The sequence below is a fragment of the Thalia democratica genome, chromosome 4 (assembly GCF_965202585.1).
Source record: "Thalia democratica chromosome 4, ktThaDemo2.hap1.1, whole genome shotgun sequence".
NCBI classification, from domain to species: Eukaryota; Metazoa; Chordata; class Thaliacea; order Salpida; family Salpidae; genus Thalia; species Thalia democratica.
The window spans coordinates 56,793,786-56,814,452 of record NC_139168.1 but is presented as its reverse complement, the minus strand read 5'-3'; the positions used below and the strand labels follow the sequence as shown (position 1 = coordinate 56,814,452).

General features: G+C 24.6%; 1 protein-coding gene across 1 annotated transcript in view; it reads right to left on the bottom strand.

Annotated features, from left to right (window-relative positions):
- Positions 1-1,449: 1,449 nt before the first annotated feature.
- LOC145834021 (solute carrier family 53 member 1-like) overlaps positions 1,450-20,667 on the bottom strand; it is a 29,496-nt gene continuing 10,278 nt past the window's right edge. The window contains exons 3-16 of the mRNA XM_082941329.1: positions 20,415-20,513; positions 19,438-19,640; positions 17,674-17,760; positions 17,345-17,494; positions 13,840-13,920; positions 13,464-13,600; positions 13,106-13,250; positions 12,430-12,621; positions 9,728-9,881; positions 8,973-9,170; positions 5,947-6,134; positions 4,149-4,285; positions 2,944-3,177; positions 1,450-2,020 (exon numbers count right to left, since the gene is read on the bottom strand). Coding sequence (XP_082797455.1) covers positions 1,942-2,020; positions 2,944-3,177; positions 4,149-4,285; positions 5,947-6,134; positions 8,973-9,170; positions 9,728-9,881; positions 12,430-12,621; positions 13,106-13,250; positions 13,464-13,600; positions 13,840-13,920; positions 17,345-17,494; positions 17,674-17,760; positions 19,438-19,640; positions 20,415-20,513 — 2,084 coding nt within the window. The 3' untranslated portion in view covers positions 1,450-1,941. The remainder of the gene's footprint in view (positions 2,021-2,943; positions 3,178-4,148; positions 4,286-5,946; positions 6,135-8,972; positions 9,171-9,727; positions 9,882-12,429; positions 12,622-13,105; positions 13,251-13,463; positions 13,601-13,839; positions 13,921-17,344; positions 17,495-17,673; positions 17,761-19,437; positions 19,641-20,414; positions 20,514-20,667) is intronic.

Genomic DNA, 20,667 nt, shown 5'->3' with positions numbered 1-20,667 from the left:
GGTTAATACATTAGTAAGTAATAATAAAACATTTACGTCAGACTTTCAATGTAGTTTTTAAACCGTAATATAAAAGATTTTGTATCTAAATATTACAATTGTAAGAGTTTACTTTTTAAAATTTGCTTATGTTAAAACTATTGTAGTCACGTTAATTACAATAAGATCCAACTAAAATATAATTATCACTGCTTATTTTTAAATCCTATAAAGAAAAGTTCAAAATACTTTAAAGTAAACAATTTAGTAAATTGTGTATGATTAACGAAAAACGTCTCTTTAAGTGTATTGAAAAACAAAAAAACTAAAATTATGTGTAGGACAAAAAATCAAAAAATAAGGTAATAAAAATATATTAAGATTATGCTAGTTAATACTAAAATTAAAAATAAAAATGTTTTTACGTAACACATTAAAATTATTATGTATTTAAGTAACTAAAAGTTTAATTATTTTAAATTATTTTGATAACTTCATAACGACTAGTTTGTTTTTGCATGAAATCCAGATTAAAAAATAAAAACGTTACTAACATAAGTAAATTGGGTTAGAAACGATCGGGTTAGAAATGATCGGGTTTAATTGGGTTAGAAGTGATTGGGTTTGAAATGATATTGTTAGAAATGATCGGGTTATAAGTGATCGGGTTAGAAATGATCGGGTTTGAAGTGATCGGGTTAGAAGTGATCGGGTTAGAAGTGATCGGGTTAGAAATGATCGGGTTAGAAATGATCGGGTTAGAAATGATCGGGTTAGAAGTGATCGGGTTAGAAGTAATCGGGTTAGAAGTGATATTGTTAGAAATGATCGGGTTAGAAATGATATTGTTAGAAATGATCGGGTTAGAAAAGATAGCGGGTAAGAAATGATCGGCTCCCCTGGTACATACATAATCAGATTTATATGCTGGTAACAATCTTTTTTGTTGAACAATATTATTTAATAAAAAAATCGGTTATTAAGTTTAATAAATAAGGCCTTGTGTTAACTTTAAATATTAAAAAAAAAATTAACGGGATACGGTCTATTAAAGGTATAACCTGCGGAAAGCATGCAAATGCACCCCTCAAAAAAAAAATCGAAAATGACAATAGATATTCTCAGGTTTGAAGTGAAGAACAAAAAAGGTCTTAAGTAAAATTTACAGGAAATACGAAACTTACACTAGATATTTTGGGTGTTCTACGAAGAGTAAAATCTGAAACTACGACTGTGTACCCGCGACAATCTTTGTTTCAGAAATTTGTTTTGCGCCCACCAAATACCTGCCGATCCCTGATCTAATTTATTATATTCAGAAACACCACTTGCCAAAAATTCTTATATAATATAATTAGTGAAAAATTTTATTATGTTAAACAAGTTTAATTGCACATTATAAAATCAGAAAACAAGAAGAATTTTAATTATTAACTATTGATACTATACGTACTGTGAATACTTCTAAATGAAACAGAATTTATCTAGTTTAACAACAAAGAGGTTGCGATATTAAACATTTTTTCGTATTGTTTAAACTCTTAACAACTTAAAAGAGTTATAAAGTAAACTTTTTTAAAAACGCAATACAAATGAATGTGATTGTAAAGTTCAAAGCAGCTTAAGTAGTCGGCTCTTAAAAAACAGAAAAAATAAAACTTTAAATAATTGTTTAACTTACGAAAGTGACTTTCAACAAAGTACAAAAATACTTAAATTAACAAAAATATTAAAAAAGGTAGTTATAAAAAAAAAGAGTTAAATATATTAAATGAGATTTGGCTTTAAATAAATAACTTCATTAAGATTTATCTGTTTTGTATAAAATTGAATTTGTAACTTTTTATTTGGTTTAAGAAATAATTAAAAAAATATTTTGTACGCTCAACAAATGTTAAGTGAAACTACTGCAAGGAAGAAAGAGAAAAAAAGGTATCTGAAAATGTCATGTTTTTATAAATACTAAACAGCACTATCTCCTATAGAAGTATTATCGCCTAGATTAGGTGGTAGCTCCACTTTTGAGCTTTGTATAGAGTTCCTGTTTAAAGTTAGTAAGATTACAATTTGTCTAATTATTCATTTTAATAAATATTAAAAGGCAAACGAGAGGGCAAATTAAAATTACTTGAAAATTGTTATTTTGGATCTTTGTTATCAAAACCTAAGCCTTCTAATTGAATTTTATTAGCTCAAGGTTAAAATAGTTTATTTTGCAGGAATAAAAAAATTACTTAAACATAATAATATTTTTGTCAATAAATTAAATTTGTAAGCAGGGTTTTGAAGCAATCAAAAAAAAATAAGCCAAACATTTCTTAATAATTAAAAAATAGTTTTCTATTATAAAATATATACCAGGTATGTATTTTGAATACAAATCTGTTATTGGAACTTTTTTTCTTCGTAGTCTATTTAACACAAACTAAATTTATAGCTATGCAACTTTTTAAGTTGCTGTTTTAATTTATTAATTGTAGCTAATTTCCACTAGTTAAGAATTAATTATTGCTACTGAAATTTCAGCTCATTCTTGATATTGATGACTTATTTACTTCACAAGCTAGTGTGTATAAAAACTACTTTTTTTGCACATAAAAGTTAATAATAATACATGAGTATGTTTGTTTTCTAATCTAAACTAGTTTAATCTTTACTTTGCTGGTCTCTTTTTAAAGTTTTCAGGTATTTAAAACGGTTTCAAATTACTTATATACTAAAATATTTTATATAAATATAATACTTAACTTCATAATAAAATAAACGATTAAAGTATTGTTTAGTTTAGAAATACTCAGCTAATAATTTAATCGATCGGGCAGCGACTTTTTTCCTAGATATATTATAATACAAACTTCTTGTAATGTTCAATATTTTAGCTTGATTTTATTGACTCAAAAAATTATTAATACTTATGCACATTTTTTCAGTTTTTCGAGTTTTAAAACTTTTATAAACATTCACCTTTTTAGTGATGTCATCGGAACCACGGAAGTTTGCTTCACATTTAAAGCAGAATATCTGGTTACAGGATCGATGAGATAATTTTCCGCACCATCGCTATCATCAACAATGTTTTCAACTTGCTGATGGTCATCTTTGCGAAACGGAGTAATAGAGATATCTCTTACTGCTCGAAACTCTCCAATGTTATTTAAATGCTCGTTCTCTAAACGAAAGAAATTCCATATGAAACGCCTGTAAAAAATACAGTTGTATAAAACTAAACCTACCATAATACAACTCATATTTTTACTAAAACTTTAAACTTAATAAAAATAAAACAGAAATTACAATTATACAAAGCTTAAATTCGTATTAAAGTATGATTGTTATAAAATATACATCAAGTAAAAGCAAACTGAATTTTATAATAAACTTAAAGAAAAGGGGATTTTAAAAACCTCAATAAGAAAAAACTATTTTAAACTGTTTTTATTGCCACATAGGAACTATTTAAAAAACCTTTTTGGTAACATAATAGGTACTTAGTAAAATATTTTTTTTTAAGTTGTATAAATATTTTGATAAAGTTGATAAAAATTGTTCTAGAAAATATTTTTTTCTATTTTTAGTTACAAACTAAAACAGCACATGATAAAAATAGGATTTATAACAATTATAGCTTTAATAACAGTAAGGAAAAAAACACTTCAAATGTAAATTAAATAGCTTTATTTATTTACATTTTCAAATACTTAAACTGTAAGTGCAAAATTTAAGGTTATACATAAACATAAATTTTGTGACATTAAACTCCGGGTTGTCAAAGGTTCTTCCGGGTTTTTGAATGAAACTTAAGGTAAAAACAAATGTCCTAGGTAGTAGTAAAACTATGAAAAGATACTGTAACTTTAAAAATGTTTTTTAATAAAAAAATCAAATGATAACATTTTAATCTTTGTGATTGATTTTTCATAATTAATCGGAATTTCGTTACTTAACAAATAAAAAGTTTAAAATTCCAGGTTTTTTGGCAACCCTTTTTAACTACAAAAAAAAATCTTTTTAGAATTTTAAAATAGTAAAATGTAAAACAAAAACAAATTAAACCATTATCATTGTACTGGTTTTATAAATATTTAATAATAATTCTGATGGACGGAATTTTTTCTTAGTTATATCTTTACACATTTATTAATAACAGATTCAACTAATGTAAAAAATACCTGGTTACTTCAAGCAAAATTGCTATGTTTTCTAATATTGAAGCAGCTGTACTATCATAAACTTCTTTAATAGCGTAAATAACTATCCAAAAGAATCTCAAAACAAAATCTACTACTATAGCACCGTAGTAGTATACCTACAAAAACAAATTAATTAATATACAAACTAAATGGTTAAGTAAAAAGGTTTTAATACAACTGTTAACTTTTATTATCTTTAGTTCGGTATAATTTTTGTAATGCAATTACAAACTTTGATTCAGAAAATACCAGTTAAGTTACAAAAAAGTTTAATAACGTTAGGAAATAATTTTATGTTTGAAAACTTATAACATAATCACTTTTTACAAAACTTTTCTTTATCCATCGATCTTATCTGATGAGTACTAAATTTTATCAAGAATAATTGTAGGAGAGTATATACATTTTTAAATTCTTTAAACTAGATTATCAGGAGAATGTGCAAAGTTTTAAGCTTGGAAAAACTTTTGCACTTGATAAAAAAGACTCAACTTCAAAGTCTTTAGAGTTTACTTGCTTAATAATTTTCGTATTTATTGCAATTAAACCGCTTTATTTGTTTATAATGCTCATTCGAGTTATTTTATACTTATACCTTTAACCCACATAAGCCTAAAATACACTGTTACTTAAAATGGTTTTATACAGACCCATATAGTTAGCCAGCTCACATAGGGTTTATATTTATACTATAGTCCTTGATGATAAATCTGGGTTAGGTAGGTTAGAGTGAAATATAAAGCTTATAAAGAAAGTAATTAAAATAATATTTTTCTTGGAAAAGTTTGTATAGTTGTGTTTGCTATATTTCATTTTGTTCTAATGTAACTAAAAATAATATCCATTTTAATGTTATAAAAATTTAAAATAATAAAACAAGATTGTATCTACTACTTTTGAAAAAACTTAAAAACTAGTTGGAATTTTTTGCAACTGCTTTTTATAGATAAAACGTATTTAAATGTATTATTTTATTTTTGGAATCTTATAAGAGATAAAACTAGGAAATTCTTTCAAACAATATAAATAAGACTCATTTTTCAGAACAATATATATTTCCTGCTTCTTTCGTCAGTTGTATACTAAGCAATAAAAATAAAATTTCAAATCTAGCTTATATATTGAAAACGCGATCAACGTAATTAATAATAAAGCAAAGAGTAATTAACAATACATAAGTACTTCTAATTACAATGCAACTAAAAAAATTTAATAAAACAGAGCAACAACTTATAAAACAATTTAAGAAAACAAAATAAAGATTTTGATTATACTGTTTCGTTGTTTTTTTAAATTGTTTTATAAGTTGTTGCTCTGTTTTATTAATTTTTTTTAGTTATTTTTTTTTATTTTTAAATTTTTAATTACGTTGATTGCATTTTCACTACATAAGCTAGATTTGAAATTTAATTCTATTGCTTAGTATACAACTGACGAAAGAAGCATGAAATATATATTGTTCTGAAAATTGAGTATTATTTATATTGTTTAAAAAAAATAGGAAATGACAGAAAAAAGACGTATGATTTTCTAACCACTTTACATTGCAGTTTAATACACAACTTTATTATAATTTACCTTAGCCCAATATTTCCGAAAAAAAATCATATTAACTCTCTAAAAAAAAACAGGTAAAGCATGAAATATTTTTGCTGACTTTAACCAAACCTGTTTTTATTGCTTCAAAATAAAGTAGAAAAACAGTTGGGAAATTTCATAAAATAAGTTTTAATATATAAGTTTATTAAAGATAATTTTAGGTAAAATCAACAACAACTTTTTCAGAGTATATAATTTCTTCACGAAGATACTTGTTTTCTTTCGGAGCAGAAGCTTCAAAAAATCCCCAATCCATTTTAATGTCCCATGAAAACGTATAGCAGCTGCTTATGAAACAACATGCAAACCATAAGTAAAAATAAACGGAATTATTCGCAATGTTTTTATCATCATTTTCTAAAGTATCTAAAAAATTTATTGTACTTGAGGGAAAAAAAAAACTATTAACATACATTCTATTTTATTGACAAACAACATCTATACAAGTATTCAGGGTTGCAACTCGTTTTTTCCAAATTTTTTCCAGGTTTTTCAAATTTTAAAAGTACACATTTTTGGGTCTATTTTCAGTTTTAAGTTAGGTTTAAGGTAGAAAACTGTGTTAGATAGTAGTATAAAAACATTGAAAAAATACTGTAAAGCTATCTTATTTATGTTTTTAATAAATAATTTTTTTTTATTTATATGATAGATTTTTTGAGTCAAATCGAAATTTTACTACTGAACATGTGAAATTTTTTAAAATTCCAGGTTTTTTTTGCCTAAATTGTCAAATTCCAGGTTTTTCCACGTAAAGTGGCAACCCTGTTAACAGAGCAAAATTATTCTGACTAAAGTGTTCATTTTTATTATTCAAAGTTTTTTCAAATTGATTTTTGCAAGTTTACTAAATAATAACTTTTGAGTTAAAATGTCTGTTTAGTCTTTGGTTTTAAAAAGCAATATATATTCTGCAACTCTTTAACAATCAAAAAATTATTATGACAAAAAATGTAAAAATGTATATTGAATGCAAATTTGATAGTTAATTTTGTTTAAATATTACATTTAGACAAAAATTATGTCAAGGTATAATTTTATTTTGTTAATACTAAAAGTAATGGCTACGCATAAAACTCTTAAAAGATAAATTATTGGTATAATATTTACATAAACAATTGTGAAGTTTAATATGGTTTATATTTGTTGTTATAGCTAGTATTGTTTTACTATGCAGAACAAAATAGCTATAGATGAAAAAAGCTCATTTTAAAAACTTTGTAATTTTGAAAATTCTGAGATTTTTTTTTTCAGCTTTCAAGACATTGTGTTTAACTTGCACTTTTTTTTTTTTATTCTTTACAATTATGAATAATGTTTCTTTAAAAATTGTTTGAAATAAATAATAGCTTTTCAATTAAATTAATTCTCAATATTTTTTTTGTTTGTTTTCAAAACATTGTTCAAATGTTTGATTGTAATATGTTAAGGCATAAGACTTTTTATTTTTTTGCACATTGAAACTTGCTTTTTCACATATATTAATCATCTTGGTCTCAGAAACTCTCAGCAGCGGACTGCATTGCTTATGGTTCCCAAGTTCCCAGGTCAACTGAACCAAAATTGCAATTTTGCTATCACATGCTCCATCTCCCACTTAGAGAGCACCACAGATGAAAAAAATTTGTGAAATAAGTGCCAGAGAGCACCACAGATGAAAAAATTCTGTGAAATAAGTGTCAGAGAGCACCACAGGTGAGAAAATTTCTGTGAAATGCGTGTCAGAAAACACCGCCATTGAGAGCATGTTAGTAGAAGATGAAAGGGCCAGTCATGGGACCTGATTCAACCATGAGCATGCAGCAACGACACTTAAATGCAGTGATAGGAGGGAACAGTCAAGACGGAGAGGAAGCAGCGAATTTTGTGAGTCGTTGATGAGAGGGAACGGTTCAGAAGATGACAAGTGCGTGATGAAGCGGCAGCTAATGCTAAAGGAAAAAAAAATAAGACGAAACTAATTCTAATAACTTTACTGTGTTTTGAAATAATGCGATGTATCAGTTTTTCATAGTAAAATTTTTCCATCTTTCACAAAATTCATGATATAAAACAGCGCTTAATTAATTTTTTGAGTTCACATGTAATTACATTTTTTGACTTTAATTTAATAAAAGAAACATATAACAATAGAAAACTCTCGTAAGGGCTTCAGTTAATGGGCCAAACGAGAAAAATGTAACAAATTTGCCCTTTGTTATTGATTGTATATTAGTTTTCGGCCATTTTTGTCATGTGTTAGCGGTTAATGTTTTTATTGTATATAAGTGTTGTTGATGTAAGCAGTTGTTGCACAAACTTTGTACATATTCTTAAAAGTTGTTCTATCATTGCTGTTATTAATTCAAGATAAAAAAGAATAAACTATTTGTCACTCTGAAACACTTGTTCTTAACTATATAAAAATTAACGTAGCTTTTTTATATAAAAGTAATCCCTTAACACAGGTCTAGGGTTACACCCCTAACCCTTACAAAAATAAAAAAGACACCTCGGTCAGCAACTTATTATTATTATTTTTTTTTATCAACTTTTTTTTTCTTTTTTTTTAATTTTTACTATCACGGTTACTTCTAACCCTTACCCTCGGTCGGTATCTTTTTTGAATTTTTAATTAATTATTTTTATTTATTAATTTTTCTTATTTTTTAAATATTATATTTTATTTTTGCTAACACTGTTACAGCTTACCCTTGGTCAGTAACTTTTTTTTTTTCTTATTTGTTTCTTTATTAATTTATCTTTTTTTTACTCTAGTGCAAAATTGACCCTTAGTGCAAAACTGTCGTTGTGCAATTTTGTTCCCTTGTGCAAAATTGACCCTTCGTGCAAATTTGACCCGATCTCAGTTTTTTGAGAAGTCTTGTCGGAACGAGCCATATTATTTTATTTCTCTCAAGGGGGGCTTATAAAAAATGTTTGAGAAAACCGGATGTAGACTTTTAAATTTAATCGCAAAATGTTTTGGTATATTTTGTATATCTATTATTTGGTATATTTTCTAGACCTAAATTAAAGTTCACTGATTCTTTGTCAAACAAAACTTAATATACAGCTTGAGAAAAATAATCAGTTAAACTCAGCTTCAATTTTATGTTGTTTTATACTTATCGAAATTGTTAACTAAAACTTATCAAAAAAAAAAAAAATTTAAAACACCTGGTACAAACCAAAAAATATCTCAAAATACTTTAAACACCTTACCAAGGTAGACCATGTACAAGGCTCTGAAGGTATTTTTGAAAAAAGATGTAGAATACTTTCCAGCGTTAACTAGATGTGGAAAAGCTTTTCTAGAGTCTTTATAACGCCGCAAGCATTGCACAAATCTAATATATGCTGGATATGAGGCCAAGCAAGCGAATAGTGCATGAGAATACGGAGAACAATTTATTCTACCATCTGATTGAAAATAACATTTTATAATTAAATCATTTAAAACAAAAAAAAACTTTTAAAGTAATTCTACGAAAAACTGCTTGTATTAAATTTTGAAGATCAAGATTTTCATCGCGAAAGCCGAGGTAAAATATGGCTTGATAATAAACATAAATAAATTAAATATTAATAGGTAAAGTAAAACAACCTTAGTACTTTAGGTTTTTATACTGTAATAACAACTACCAAACTATTTAAATTTCCAAAAATAAATGGTTATAAATAAATGAAGGGATATACTTTATAATGACTTACTTATAGTTTTTTATTAGTTTACCTATTTTAGCAAAAATACTTTAAGCTTAAGTGTACTACAACTGTTTCTAAAAAGTTATGCTTTAATTGTTTATACTTTTCTGTTAAGAAGCAGAGGTTGTATAGTAATAGATTAGATTAGTATGAAAAATTCAAGTTTTAGTTTAAATAACAATAAAATCAATATTTTGTAAACCTTTTGTAAAAGTATTACATTTGTTCTAAATTTTAATACAAATAAAAAATGTGTAAAAAGAATAACTAACTTTCGATCACAACTTCATCATCAACTGCAAAGTTTGAGTAGTAGCAAATAATGTACTGTGTATCTACAAGAAGTACAGCCAGGCTGTTAAGTTGATCTGCTAGCCAAAAATCAGCAAACGCTACTGGATAAAATCCACAAGCAACTAACCTCCACTGTTTTGCACAAAAAGTAATAGTTTAATGTAATTTAATCCCACTTTTAAGTAACAAAATAGATATTTAAACAAAGCTTTATAAAATGTATTAGGGTTCATTCATATTCCTTGGTAAGAGAACTTTAAGTTTAACATTGGTAAATATAATTACTACAACTTGCAGTTTGATTGTAATTAAAAAGCAGTAAGAATAGAATATATTTATTAAATAAATAAATCTTACAATAACAGATATTTCTACAAAAAACTAAGTCTGAAAACTGAAATTAATATGGTACTGCTATTTATAGAATATTCTTTTAACTATCATTGACCCAATGACTTAAAGCTTCAATCGCTTTCAAAAATATACTCACTGATTTAAAGTTATAATAAAATTTAAAAAAAAACAACCAAAACTCTATTTCAAACAAATATTTGCCTTAAAAGTTATTAAATATTAAATTTTATCTTTAATTTTTAATTTGTTTAGACGTTTTGCTCTATGCTTTAAATTTCTTTAATTCAAAAACATAGGCAGCTCTTTTTCAACAACCTGGAAATTTAACGTTTTATTTATAATACTAAAATTTTCTACATTTTTAAACACAATTAAATAACAATACAAACATTTGAGGTCGAAAATAGTTTTAAACAACATAACAAAGACACTCAGTGCAAAAATCCAGATATACTTCACGCTATTTTCATCAGTGGATATATAGCAATAAATAAAAGATAAGTTTAACTTATATAGTAAAAGTAGTAATCATCATAAACAAATAATACATACAAAGTCTATTACACAAAACTAATCGAAATACTAATTATTAGAGCTGATTAAACACAAACATATAAACACTAAAAAGAGCATTAAGTAAATAAAGCAACACTATAGTCAAATTCTTTTTGCCTACAAAGGGTAGGTTTTCTATTTAAAATACATATAGCTTTTGACAAGTCAAAAACGTTACAACAACTTTTAATTTTCTTAAATCTCTCCAAATTTAAATTTTCATCACAAATTTTATTCATCACCAAATGCTCCGCAATAGCAGATCTTTTAAATATATTAAACTATTAAATAGCTTAGCATGAAAAACAGCTTAAAAAAATTTTTTTTAGCTTCAATGAAACACGTTTACAGCTTATCACTGTTAGTTTTATAAAAATTGTTACATATAGAATAATTATTTCAATTTTTTGGTAAAAATTGTGCTACTTGCGTTATAAAAAACTACTAAAATTGTTAATTTTTTGAATAACAAACATTTCTTAAATTAAACTTTCGTAATTCATAATTATAAAATATTATTTAAAAGCATAGGGGGAGGTAAAACACATTTTTTTCAAGTTTAATCTTATTTTTTATATAATTAGATAATCTACTTGTTACTTTTTACCGCTTGATAAAATACAAAATAACTTTCGAGATATATGTATCAAAGTTAGAGCGTTCAATAGGTTCTTTATCGGAGGCAGAAACTAAAAGGGTAAAAATAGACTATTTCACTAAAAATCTATCTCCTCCTTCAGTTTTTGAACAATTATTTTGAAATTTTTTCAAAGTAATCTTGGATAAATTTTAAAGAACTTGTAGGACACATATAATTAAATTTTTGTGTAATTTTTTTAATAAAAAATAAACTAAAAAAAGTGTTTTCTTAATTTTGGTCATTAACTTTTTTTTATGGCTTTTTTTTAATCTCCTTCCAATAAGACATTTGTAATATTGAAAAGTGTCTTTCCTGAAAATTTGAATTAAAGTGGTCTAAAAATAAAGAAAGAGATATATTTTTATTAAATTTTTCAAAATTTTAAGGAAATTAGTCTTGAATTTTTTTGATTCCATACGGTTGTTTCGGATTTTTTTTACAAAACTTGCTATATCTCAAACTTTATTTAAAAATTTTTGTCGTATGAAATGTATTGTATAGTATATACTATAAGCTTTGAAATAAGAGTCAATGTTAATTTTTGTAAAAAGAAAAGGTTGGACCCCCCTTTATGCCCTTAAAAAACAAGAATAAAAATAGTTAATTTAAATTAAATGACAACTAATTAAATAGTGTTAAAAAGTATTTAGCCTGATTAAAAAAATCAACTTTATTTAACGATTTAAACATGTTTAATTTAAGAAATTATAATTTTTTACAGCTACTATTAATATTGGTTATCAATGTGTTATTTTGAAATTTAATTAAAATAGAAATGTACACAAAGATTTATACTATGAAGACAGCTAACAAGAAATCATAGAAGTTACTTATAAGGGGTTAGTTATTGGTAATTTTAGTGATCTAAAAAAAAATAATCGAAGTTCAAAAAAGCTATTATAAATACTATTGTGAATAAATTGAGAATGCTAAAATTGTTAGTTATAATCAACATAAGAAAATTAAATTACCGTAAACTAAGATTAGTTTTTGTTAGATAAGGTAAAAATATATAGAAGTGTATAAAAATACTGTAAACCTATAAATAGATGAGTTAACTCAAAGTTAGTAAGTACTTAACATATTTCTTATTCTGAATTTCATAAAAATTAACAAGTAAACGGAGCTTACAAGTATTTTGATTAGCCAGAAACGAGACTTGTGATAAAAAACAGGAATTGGATTGAACAAGAAGATAATAAAAAAAAGGTACATAACACCTGGATTGATTGAATACGGCACAAAGTCTTTGACAGCTTCCACTCTGCCGAGAACATACGCCACTACACTCAAGCACCATATGAACAGAACAAGCGCGGATATCTGTATAACATTTGTCATTGTGTATATTCATGTAGTCAATAAGGCATCTTTTGATTTTGATAAAATATTGAAACTTTTTGCAATTTAAAAAAAGTTGATACAACAAAATTTTAACTCTTGATAAGTGTTAAACAAAATTTAATTAAATATTTGAATTAATGAATTAAGTATCCAATAGGATCATTTATAATTAAAATTATATACTGAGAAATAGGTTGTATAATTAATTATAAAAGCAAAACTTAAAGCTAATAATTTATTTGAAACATGTTTTAGAAATAAAAAAGATCTAAAAAAAAACTATTGTAATATAAAATGCATTTAATGAACACAGATGTGTCACTTATAATGTATTTTAAAAAGCAATTCTTTTTAACACGTAGTACTCCAATATTAAAGTTTTTATTAAATCATATATATTAACCAAGTATTATAAAATTTAGTAATACTTCTTTTAAAATAAAGAAACAATATTAAAAAAAACTTCGAAAAAATGTTGATGTGATAAGTGTTGCCTTGGGTCAATTTCAAATATTAGTACGTGATTAACTCCACATTTTTTCCAACCTTTGACGTTTAAACCCAAGTAAAAAAAGAAAATTGAACAAATAAGTCCACTTCTATAAAGTCTGTGTTGTTAAGATTTTTATAAGTTAACATAATTCATCTGAAAATTAAGACATTATATAAGAAACATATTAGATAAAATGTTGTTTTATTTTAAGATTAATATATAGTACCTGCCTAAAACATGTAATATTAACTAAAAATTATGGTATTTAAGTTATTTAAGATTTATAATTTATTTAAATCTTTATATTTACATTATAAAATTATCTCACTTAACTATCTGTAACAAATCATCATCATCATCAGTTTTGGGTAGGTAGTGGTAACCAAGCACAAATACTAAGGATAATATGATTGACATACCAAGAAACAATCCTATTCTAAATATTGTTCCCTTAGGATGTGTAACCTGAAAACACATACAGCTGTTGTGATAGTTATGTCAAAAATATATTTGTAGCTTTTTTTAGTTGCAAACTGAAAAAAAAATTATATAGATTCAACTTTTCAAAACTAAAGTGAAATAACTTAAACAGATTTTTAATAAGTATTATAAATATTATGTCTAGAAAATTTTGTACCGAAACACTTAACTGAATATAAACTTCAGACAGAATATAAATACTATATTTTAGAAACACTACTTACAGTACCAGTCAAAGGCGGCACTCTCAATCGTTTCATTGCCCTAGTTCTATCTCCTCCTTCTAAGTGGTTAATGTAAGTGTCCTAATTGTTAGACTTTTTAAAATCAAAGTAGATTTTAAAAACTTAGAAATTTAACATAAGTTTTTAAAGTTTTGTATGTTCATAATAAAATATTGTTAGGATAAATGAAAAATAATTAAGATTATGCACTAAATATAGAATTTGCATTTACGTAAAAAAAAAATCATTTTATAACTTTTATTTTTAATTGTTTATTAAATATTAGCTGATTACAAATTAAACTGGATTTCTTAACAGCTTAAGTATATGCATTCTGTGGCTAAAACTTAACTTTTACGCAGCAGCTCAATATAAAGGTTTAATCTAGATAAGTAAGTATTTAGATAAACAAGCCAAAAATACAAATTTATACATGATGTATTACGAGTTATTAGCAAAAAGCAAATAAAAAGTAATTAAATTGTAGTTTAGCAATTACGATACCCAGAAAACATAATATAAAATTTGAGTTTACTATATTGTATGTTATTTAGTGCAGCTACACATTTTATCGTGCCAGAAAAATTGAGCTAAGTGACTTGTATTACATATATATTTTTTTTCTCTTAAAAGTTTTAAAAATACCCTTTTTTAAGATATGCTTGACTGTATTAAAAATAAACTTCCTTAAAATAAGTATAATTTTCATGGAACAGCGTTCGGAGAGCTTTCATTTAATTATATGCTATGATTTTTTTAAAGTTTAACAACAATTTTTAAAAGTATTAAGAAATTTAATGCAGAATTTCTAAAAAAGATATATTACAAGTTTACATAATTGTGCCGACTTTTACCATTATTACGGTTGCAAACTTACCAAGCAAAAAACGTCGGAGTTTATGAGTAAAAATTAAAAATTCAATTCTGGTTCTACTTCTACTTTATAAGTTTTATAACTACATGTTATGGTAAATACCAAGTAAAAAATGAAAGATATTAATTTCTTCTACATAATAGTTTCTATTTTTAAAGGTTAGTAATTCATGTGTAAAGTAAGTTAACATATATGTTTGTTGACTTTGTAAAAAACAGGGTTTCCACTCGTTTTTTCAAATTTTTTTCCAGGTTTTCCGAATCTTATTAAAAATTTCAGGTTTTTCCAGGTTTTTTTTTAATTTCTCAAGTTCCAGGTTTTTCCAGGTTATTTTTGCCTAAATTGTCGAATTCCAGGTTTTTCCAGGTAAAGTGGCAACCCTGAAAAAAGCATAAGAAGTTGATATTAAATATAATTTAACTTAATTATTAAGATCTGTTTAGCTAATTGAATTTAATATTTTGAGTTTGGTAAAGGTCACAATATGAAAAGTATAACATCATGTGTCAATTAATTAAATTAAAAATTAACTTTGAAAATATATTTAATTTAAAATATTTAGTCTTAAATCAAACAAATGTAGTTTCAAATTCAAATATAAGGATACACCGTAAAAGATTTATTGCATTATTAGAAACAATAATATTCTAAAAAACATGGTAAATGATGTAATGCCTATGTTAAAATGTTATAGATAGGGTGTCAACGTTTTTTTTAAATAACTAGTCGAGTTTTTAATTACGTCTGTTTAATTTATCTAAAGTTGTATAGAATAAATTATGCTTTCAAACTAGAAAATTACATCAAACTACGTTTTAAATATATATAAAAAGTACATCATTACATTTTTTTAATATGAAACAGGTATCAATAATTTTAAACATATATTAACTTATTTACTTTTTGATACTGTTTTTAGTTTAGATTAATAACTTAAAAACTTATAATTTAAAATCTTTGATTTCTACAGTCAACTAATAGTTTAACTTCTCTGTTTTGTTTCAAGTCCTTAGAATGTAAGCCGCACTTTATTTTAAAAAATCTTTAAAATCTTCTCTTACGATTTGAATGGAATATATCAATAGTTAATTTTTTTCTAGAAATGCTCTTTGCAGTATTTAGAACAACTAGTAGATAGCAAAATTAAATAAATATAAAAAAACAGTTTTCAACTTAATTTGTTTGCATAAAAAAAATTTATGAAAAATATAGGTTCCTCAAAGTTATTCATAATTTTTAAAAGTTTAGACCAGGGTTTCCCAAACTTTCTTCAAATGGCCCCCTTTAGAGAAATTTAAAAGGCTATGGCCCCCCTCCAACAAGACTACTCAAAAAACTACCATTTAAAAAAACATAAGACCTTTTTTTCTGCTCTTAATCTGCATCTCAGAAATATCTAGTGTTAGTTTCAAATTACTAATAAAAACACCTAAAACCTTTTTGTAGGTTTCAAAATTTTAAAATCGCCCAAAGGGGGCGGTACCGGTTTAGGTGGGAAACCCTGGTTTAGACTGAGAGAGTTTGAAAAAAGTACTTTAAATAAGTAGATTATTAATAAAACATTATTCTTAATTGCGTAGTTGACGTCTTAAATGAAGAAGATTTTATTTATTAACCGAAGATTAAAGTAATAAAAATAAGGTACAACAATTTGAAAATATCGTAGTTTTTAAAATTAAAACAAGACTACACTGAACATTTATAATAAACAACTTACTTTATGTCCAAAAATTTACTTTTAAATATAGTTTTTGCAAGTTTAAATTGTACTGATTGATGCAACAATTTGCAGCTAATTAAGCTATAAATATTTTTTTCTTGTTACTGAAATTTAAAATTATTCTGAAGTAAAAAATGGAAAATTATTTTCATAAAAAAAGTTCTTAAAATAACAGAAATATAATTTTTAATTTTCAAAAAAAATTAATTCAAGAATACTAGACTTGTAAAATAAAAAGCTAAAACCTAAAAAGAACGAAAAGAAAATTATTTAAATTTGGCGACTTATGTAATTAACACACTATGAGTACAGAGAGAAGATTATCAAATATCCTATCCTAATTAAAGCTATTTATCTAAGTGTCATATGTTCAACTACGCACGATACATACTGCAAACACTTTATTAACATAATGCTCAGTAAGATACCATTGATTTTGTAAAATATAAATAACAAAAACATTTATTCCAGAAACAAGCATATAATTATAATGTTTAATACACATAAAATTAATACACGAAACCAATCATATTAAATAGAGTTTATATGACAGCTTTTGGTAAGAAGTAACTTTAATAATTTATGATTAAAACGAGCCCATAAAAAAAATAGCAACAATATATATAAAGTTAGTTACACAAAATTTTACAGTCTTAATTTGAACAAATAAAAAAACGTGTTTAATTTTAAAATAATAACTAAAAAAAATGTTAAATAAAGGCTCAGTATTAATGTATTGTATTACTGGACTTATAATGTGTACAGAAATAAAAACTAGAGCTGTGACCAATTCATTAAAACTATTACAATATGTTACATACTTTCATTGACAGAATACTTACTTATAATACTTAATAAAGTTTCAATGCAACAATAGATATTTAAAATATTATTAATTTTGGACAACATACCTCAGTTTTTTTAATGTAATTAGATATTAGATTATCTGTGTAGAAAGGTGAGGTTTCAACATATTTAATCCGCCATTTAGCACCTCTTTCTGTTTTCAGCACTTTATCGTGCTTTTTTAGTATTTTTCTAAATCCTGTAAAATTTAGTTCCTGTTGAAAAATTCTTGGGTTAAACGAAAACTTAAATTACGACATTTAGTTTGAAAAATATTTTTGTAATTTGAATACATTTATGAAAAAAATAAAAAATGCTCGTAAAATATTACTAGTTTTACAGGTCTAATAGTTTTTATAAACATCTAGTGAAAAATAAATTGAAAGCAATATACTTGGTAGTTTTGAAGCAATACTAAACTCAAGTAGAATTCTGTAAATGCAAACTTTATTTCCTTCATAGTTTTTAAACGCACTTTTTCCTGGTAATTTTTTTAAATAAGTAAGTGCACCAAATGAAAGTCATTACACTTTATACTATGTTTAGATTTAAACAAAACACTATGTACTTTCTTAATCAAAACTTAAAATGTATCTTTACGGCTCAAAATTGTATTTTAATTATTTTAATTATTAAATTATTGTAACATAAGTATTAAAAAAACTAAAAATAAAACCAATTATACTTAGTTATGTATCAACTGCACATGCATTAAAAATTTTATAGAAAGTAAATAAATATTAAAAACGTCTAATATGTTAACTTAACGATAATGACATTAGTATGGTAAGCAAAAAATAAGTACATGTTCTAACTAAAAGATAAAATTTTAAGTTAAAGTTTTATTTTAGTTTCTAATATAAGTTATATATAAGTTTGTACGTGATTCATTTCATTTTATTTTTTAAAAGTTTTGTATTTATAACAATTCTTGTTAAGAAACTTAAATAAAAACCATTCATATATATAATTTGAAAATACTAAACTACCTAGAAAGAGAAAATTGTAAAATATATAAATTCCGTTAGTAATATTTTTGAACAAAAACAAATATTGTTATTTATTATATAAAGGATTCAAGTTATGACCAATTTGAAAGTAATTATTCAAAGTAATTTACTTTTTTTTTATTAATTAGTTTTATTGAGTTTAATTTCTTTCTATATTATTTTAAAGAAACATATATATCTATAAAAAAAACTAATAATAGTTAAAAAAAAAAAGTTTTGGTCGATAGAACTCAATAATTTGATTTGGAGCTAAATATTTATTTGATTATATAAATTACAATAGGTTTATACGACCGTTTCGTATATGAGATACATTACCTCATATACTCATCAGTAAAGCTAAAGTTAATTAACAATGTTTAAGAGAAAGTAGTTTAGAATTTGAAAATTTAAATTCTCAAACTAACAAGATCAGCGTATTTTTAAAACTAAACTTGCTGTACAAAAACCTTCATTATTACTACATCATACTACTTGTAAAATTTTCAAATTCTAAATTTCTGTTAAACATTGTTAACAAACTTAAGCTTTACTGATGAGTATATGAGGTAATATATCTCATATACGAACGGTCGTATAAACCTATTGATTTTTATATAATCAAATAAATATATATAAATCTAATGATAACAAATTATACAGTATCCTTCTTTTATTACAGTATCCCACTTTTATTACTTTATATGAGTGTAATAAAAGAAGGATACTGAATAATTTGTTATTATTATATATTACATAGAATTTGTTTCGCTAGGATCTTTTGTTAACAAACGCTAAAATTCATATTTTGAATAGTTATATAAATCTATATATAAACTTGTAGAGAAGTTGTTTTTAAGATAAGCTACCTAAAATTATTCAAATTTATTTGACACTGCATAATGGATATTTTTGTGATTTCTTAAAAAAAAACTGCTGTTACCTTTATTATTGTTCTGATGACACGCTTAAAGCGTAAAAACTATAGTAAAAAAATCGAAAGTTAGTTGTTTTTTGTATTATTAACATATCGATATATAGTATTAGCTAGCTTAAGATTTTCATCTTTAAATAAAGACAAAACATTACCTTTTATTTAAACGTTTAATCAGACAAAATAATTGTTAAAATAACTAAAGTAAAAACTTAGTAGTAAAATGTTTACATACTGTTTGTTTAAAAAATAGTTTAGGCCATTCATTTGATGCTTTCTTGTTGCTATTAGTACCAGATTTTTGTGACATTATTGAAGGTCGACTGACCATACTTGTATCATTTTTATTTGCAATTGTTTGAACAAGTAAAATATCTTTGTGTGCTTCCAGCTCGTTTTGCAAAAAAGAAAATCTTCGAGTAGCTTCAGCTAACTTTTCTATTCAAATGAAAGGTTAACAAACATAAACTAACAGGAAATTTAAAAATCTAGAAAAAAAAGGTAAACGTAGTTTAATAACAAATTAAAACTAAGTACTAAAAAACGTGAGTCAAACTAATAACTAGGTAGCAAAAGTAATAACTTTATTTAAAAAAGTAGCTAAATATGTTGTGAGCATTCTTTTTGCAAAAACTATACAGGCTCTGATTTAAAAGCAAAATATATGAACTACAAGCTGCTAAAAAAAAAATCATTAAATTTTTATAATTCTACTATTTCCATTATTTTTTTAACTAAAATCTCTAGTTTATTAATGCTATGGTCTACTTGCATGATTCAAAATTATTTATTTTAGATACTTTTAATCATTTAACTAAAATTATGATTATACTTAAAAAAATCTATATATAAGACAATTTGTTTATTACTTCTAAAAGATCAACTAGACTAAAAAAGACTGTAAACAACTGCTTAAAAACTATGAAGTAAAATACATTTTAATGAAATAAAAATTTTGGCTATTTTAGTTTTCTTCTGTCTTATAGTACATACTTAACTCTTAAAACTTTGATCAAATATATCTACAAAGTTACTTTGATTTTCAAAAAATCGTAAAACTCAAGTGGTAGCTTGGTTAAAAATCTAAAAACAAGACCAAGTTGAAAACTCCTGTGGCCTTAAGGTATTAAAGACAAGTATAATAAAGTTAATTGTTATATTAGTTTTATAGTACATAGTTTTAGTAAAAACACACAAAACATCAGTAAAAACCTGCATAAAAATTGTTGACCTTGCTTAGTTCAGCATCACACTTTACAAAAAACCTTTCTTCTATTTTAGTTAATTCTCTTTGATATTCTTCTTCTATTTCTAATAAAGTATAAAAATATTTTTATATGCTTGTTCTCCCTTATAAATTGATTAAAATAATTAAACACATATTAGTTTAATAACATTAGTTATTTCTTTTTTTAAAGTAAATGAAAACTTCTCAATAAGCATCATATATTAAAAAACTAAATAG